The 5,037-nt window shown below is 56.2% G+C and overlaps 1 protein-coding gene across 5 annotated transcripts in view; it reads right to left on the minus strand.

Moving 5' to 3' along the window:
- LCTL (lactase like) overlaps positions 1-3,080 on the minus strand; it is a 26,599-nt gene extending 23,519 nt beyond the window's left edge. The window contains exons 1-4 of one of the 5 annotated variants that reach the window (XM_037727925.1): positions 2,229-3,073; positions 1,650-1,789; positions 1,093-1,256; positions 378-465 (exon numbers count right to left, since the gene is read on the minus strand). In XM_037727925.1, coding sequence (XP_037583853.1) covers positions 378-465; positions 1,093-1,256; positions 1,650-1,767 — 370 coding nt within the window. In that variant the 5' untranslated portion in view covers positions 1,768-1,789; positions 2,229-3,073. Of the gene's footprint in view, positions 1-377; positions 466-1,092; positions 1,257-1,649; positions 1,833-2,228 lie in introns of all 5 variants that reach the window. The other 4 variants (XM_037727924.1, XM_037727923.1, XM_037727926.1 and 1 more) reach the window with 4 other exon arrangements.
- Between the last annotated feature and the right edge of the window lie 1,957 nt (positions 3,081-5,037).

The following is a 5,037-nucleotide window of genomic DNA, read 5'->3' on the forward strand; positions in this document are numbered from 1 at the left end:
AGTGCTGGGATTACAGGCTTGAGCCACCGTGCCCGGCCTGAGTTTTATATTTTGGTAGACACAGGGTTTCACTATGTTGACCAGGATGGTCTCGATCTCTTGACCTCGTGATGTGCCTGCCTCAGCCTCCCAAAGTGCTGGGATTACAGGCGTTAGCCACTGCTCCCAGTCCCCCTGTTGTTTTTTGAAGGCCTGAGGCCCCCTCAGGCCGCCAGCAATCTGGGAGCCCAGTTACCTGAAGAACCTGTGAGGGCCGCTGTCATCAGCAACCATGTTCGTGGGCTGGTCTCCCTCCCCAGGACTCTGTGGTGCCCCTGTAAAGCCAATATGGCCGGAGCGGGCTGCACTTGGGCTCGAGGGAGGCTGCCCTAGCTCACCTCGGATGCCTGTGGGCAGGAGCCGGGGCCAAGACAGGGAGAATCGGTAGTGGCTGACGTGCAGTTCCCTCAGAAGTGTGATGTCCTCCTGTGCAGACAGGGGTGGGGAGGAAGTCACCTGGGGCCCTGGCTGCAGGAGGAAGGGGTCCTCGGGCTCCTGGACCGGGGTCCACTCTTGTCTCTATCTGTTCGTGGGTGAGGAAGAAGCTGCTTCCTCATCTGCACAACAGAGGCGATGCCACCTGCCCCACGTCATGCAGGGGACACGCCGAGAGTCAAAGCCAACGCAGGGCAGGGAGGCACTTGGAGAAGTCCTTCAGGCTGCCCCCATAAACCTGGTGATGGCTTCCTCAAGAAGCCACCCAGAGAGGAAAGCAGGCGCCGGGGATGAGCGGGTCCCACTCCCTCCACAGGCACAACTCACAAGCAGGGACCGCGGTGCAGGCCGCTGTGGCATCAGACTTTCAGGTCCCCCTCACCTGGCCTGAGGCACTGGCTCAGGTGACGCCCTGCTTTCCTTTCCTCCTCCATGCACCCCACATTCTGGCCCCTCCAAAACCTTCACCCCCCCCCGGCCCTGCCCCCTCTGGCTGCACGGGGGTAGAGGGTGTTTGGCAGAGCATGGGGATGACACTGTCACCAGGGCTCCCCCAATGCATCACCCCTTGCCGCGCAGCTAGGCACGTGCACGCGCACACACACCCCCCGCACTCACCTGGACCTTGTGGTACCCATCACAGGCCACATCTGCCGTCTCATTCCCGAGCACCTTCCCCTTCCCACTGTGCGTGAAGGCGTCCCAGATGCTGGGCCCTTTCCCGTCCTGGTCCCAGGCGCCTTCCGTCTGGTAGGCAGAACTGCCCACGCCCCAGGAGAAGCCTGAAGGGAGAGACCCGCGCTGGGCCCCGGGTGCTCCCGTGTGTCTCCCAGGCCTCAGGGGCTGTCCCTCCCTCCCACGCTGCCCCTGCCCCCCGGGGCCTGGTCTTCCTAGGCGTGGGAGCACACAAGGCAGGGTCGGGTGGGAGAAGATATATTAAAAACACTTTCTGTACGCTTTTAGCTCTGATTGCTTGTATTATCTGTGCAGTTTTTAGTAACTTAAGAAAAAGCTATTAGGAACTTTCAGAACAACCACACCCAGGGGAGCCGCTCAGAGGCGGGTCTTCCGTCCTGTCGGGAAGCAAGAATACCACACTCCTTGGTGAGTCAGCCAAGCTGGGCAGGTGGATGGCAGACAGACAGGCAGACAGACGAACAGAGGTGTGGCCGTACCAAAAGGGAAGCTTCCATAGTAGAAGGAGTCCTCTTCTGGGGACCCCATCCGGGCGGCCCCCAGCCCGAGCACCAGCGGCAGCATCCACAGAAGGGTGGCGACCCGCACTGGCTTCATGGCACCCGGCCCTCCCCCATACCTGAAAAACGGCCCCTGCAGCCAGGCTGGTGGCCAGGTCCTGGCTTGGGGCAGAGGCCAAGACGGTGAGGAGGGGAAGGAGGGCGCTTGGGCAGGACCAGCAGCAGAGGCCGAGGCTGGACGCTGACGCTGTTCTCCTGCCTGCAGAGCCGAGTCCGACTCCGAACTCCAAGCCACCCCTTCTCCCTACCTTGGCTCCTGCCTGGTGGGGGAGACCCAGCCCATACCCGAGTGGCCTCTAAGGGGGAAACCATCTCTACTTCAGGGAAGCTCCAGTCTGAGGGGGCAGGTGGGAAACCCCACAGGGCCCTTTGGCTGTCCCAGAGACACACAGACCCCTCCCTCAAGCCAGGGTCACCCATCCCAGGGCCTCTGTCCTTCGAGCCAGGGAGACCCCTTCCATTGGGATCCCCTCTTTGGTGCCAGCCCAGCCGGCTTACCCAGGATCGTCCTTGGTCCCAGACACCCCCAGACCGTCAGTCACTGGCCGCCAGAGCCCTCTCCCACTGACCCAGGCCTATGACATCCCCTGACAGCAGAGCCACGGGACAGCCGAAGGCTCTGGTTGGGGGCGTGGTTTGTGGCTACAGAGACTTTCAATAGCCTCATTCAGTGGGGGCCAGGCAGGAATGCTGAGCTGGCCGGCACGGCCTGAGTCAGCAGCTGGGAAGCTTGGCACTGGGCTGGGGGCGGGGCGGGGCGGGGGAGCCATCAATCTGCCCCCCACCCCAGGACAGAGGGGCAGCCGCGGAGGGGAGCAGACCCAGTCCTCCTGGCCCCTTCTGGGCCTGCCGTGCCACCTTCAGCACACCCTAGTCCTTCGAGTCCCAAGCTGGGGGTGGTGCAGGACGAGCGTGTGATGCTCTACTGTCCCAACTGCCAAAACACGAACAAAAACCACCACTGCGGAAGATAGAGCTGGTTTTTCCACCTTGGCCTTCTCTCGGTGGATCCCTCATTCATTCCTTTCTTCACGCATTCATTTAACCAGCACCACCTCCTAGGACAGCCTGCCCTGTAGTCTCAGCACTTTCTGATAAGATCCTCCTTATCAGAATGGACTCCTTCATATCGCTCCATTTCCAGCCTCCCTGCCTTTGGCCCTCACCACAACTCCCTCCACTGGGCCTCACTGCTTTGTTGTGGGTTAATCTCTTTGTTACTCTTCCTTTGGGTCTTCAGTGGGTAGAACCTCCTCCAGGAAGCCTTTCTGGATTCATGCCTCCTCAGGCCAGGCTAGGTTCTCTGGGTTTTCTGTGTCTTTCTAAATTTTCTTTCTTTTTTTTAATGAGGACCTCATTTCTTCATTTTTCTCTTTTTTTTTTCCCCCCCAGAGTTTCAGTCTTGTTGCCCAAGCTGGAGTGCAATGGCACGATCTTGGCTCAGTGTAACCTCCGCCTCCCAGGTTCAAGCGATTCTCCTGCCTCAGACTCCCAAGTAGCTGGAATTACAGGCGCCCACCACCCCGCCTGGCAAATTTTTTGTATTTTTAGTAGAGATGGGGTTTCTCCATGTTGGTCAGGCTGGTCTCGAACCCCCAACATCAGTTGATCTGACTGCCTCAGCCTCCCAAAGTGCTGGGATCACAGGTGTGAGCCACCGCAGTTGGCCTGCCGGCCTTTCCTTCCTTCCTTCCTTTCCTTTCCTTCTTTCTTCCTTTTCTTTCCTTTCTTTCTCTTTTTCTTTCTTTCTTTCATTCAGACAATGTCCTAAATTAAGGAACATGACTTTAGGCCTAAAGTAATTTCTAAGGTAAACAAATGAAACAAATGTCCATTGTACAATCACTGTAACCAGGCCAGGTGTGGCAGCTTACACTTGTAATCCCAGCACTTAGGGTAAGGCAGGCAGAGCACTTGAGCCTGGGAGTTCAAGGCCAGCCTGGCAACGTGGTGAAACCCCATCTTCACAAAAAATTACAGACTAACCAGGCCTGTTCCCATGCACCTGTAGTTTCAGCTACTCAGAAAGCTGAGGTGGAAGGATTGCTTGAGCCCTGGAGGTTGAGGCTGCGGTGAGCCACAATTGTGCCACTGTTCTCCAGCATAGGCAATAGAGCGAGACCCTTTCTCAAAAGAAAAAAAAGAAAACGAGGCACACAAGGTGACAAGACGATATAACCAAGGGCCAGACCCATGAGAATTTTCATATTGCACTATAAAACAAATGTACTCGTTACTTTTCATAAATGGAATCGTACAGTATGTGCTGTGATGCTTACCCCAGGGAAAGGCACTTCAGGAGAGCGCTGACCCCTCCTCCATTCACAACCCACACTCTGTGAGTCTGTTTTCACGCTGCTGATAAAGACATACCCAGGAGGCTGGCGCAGGAGAATTGCCTGAACCCAGGATCTGGAGGTTGCAGTGAGCCGAGATCGCGCCACTGCACTCCAGCCTGGGTAACAAGAGCGAAACTCCATCTCAAAGCAAACAAAAAACAAACAAACAAAAAGACATACCCGAACCTGGGAAAAAAGGGAGGTTTAATTGGACTTACAGCTCCATCTGGCTGGGGAGGTTTCAGGATCACGGCAGAGGGCGAAAGCACCTCCTACACGGCAGCGGCAAGACAGGAAGAGGAAGAAGGGGACGCAGAAACCCCTGATAAACCCACCAGTTCTCGTGAAACTTGGTCACTATCTCGTGAATAGCACGGGAAAGACTGCACCCCCCACCCCGTGATTCAATTACTTCCTCCTGGGTTCCTCCCAGAACACGTGGGAATTCCAGGAGTTACAATTTAAGCTGAGATTTGGATTCGGACACAGCCAAACCATATCGTTCCACTCAGCCCCTACAAATCTCATGCCTTCCCAACAGTCCCCCAAAATCTTAACTCATTTCAGCATTCACCCAAAAGTCCACAGTCCAAAGTTTCATCTGAGACAAGTCCCTTCTGCCTATGAGCCTGTAAAATCAAAAACAAGGTGGTGACTCCCGAGATACGATGGGGGTAAAGGCATTGGGTAATCACAGCCATTTCAAATGGGTGAAATTGGCCAAAATAAAAGGGTTACAGGGCCCATGCAAGTCCAAAATTCAGCAGGACAGTCGAATTTTAAAGCCCCAAAATGATCTCCTTTGATTCCAGGTCTCACCTCCAGGTCACGCTGATGCAAGAGGTGAGTTCCCGAGGTCTGGGGCAGCCCTGCCCAAGGGGGCTGAGCCTGGGGTAACCTGCTATTCTTACCTTGAATTTCCCGCTCAGTGCTGGGCGCTTTGGAGGACGGTGTCGGGGGGCAGCATA

This window comes from Cebus imitator, unplaced genomic scaffold (assembly GCF_001604975.1).
Source record: "Cebus imitator isolate Cc_AM_T3 unplaced genomic scaffold, Cebus_imitator-1.0 Scaffold248, whole genome shotgun sequence".
Lineage (NCBI taxonomy): Eukaryota > Metazoa > Chordata > Mammalia > Primates > Cebidae > Cebus > Cebus imitator.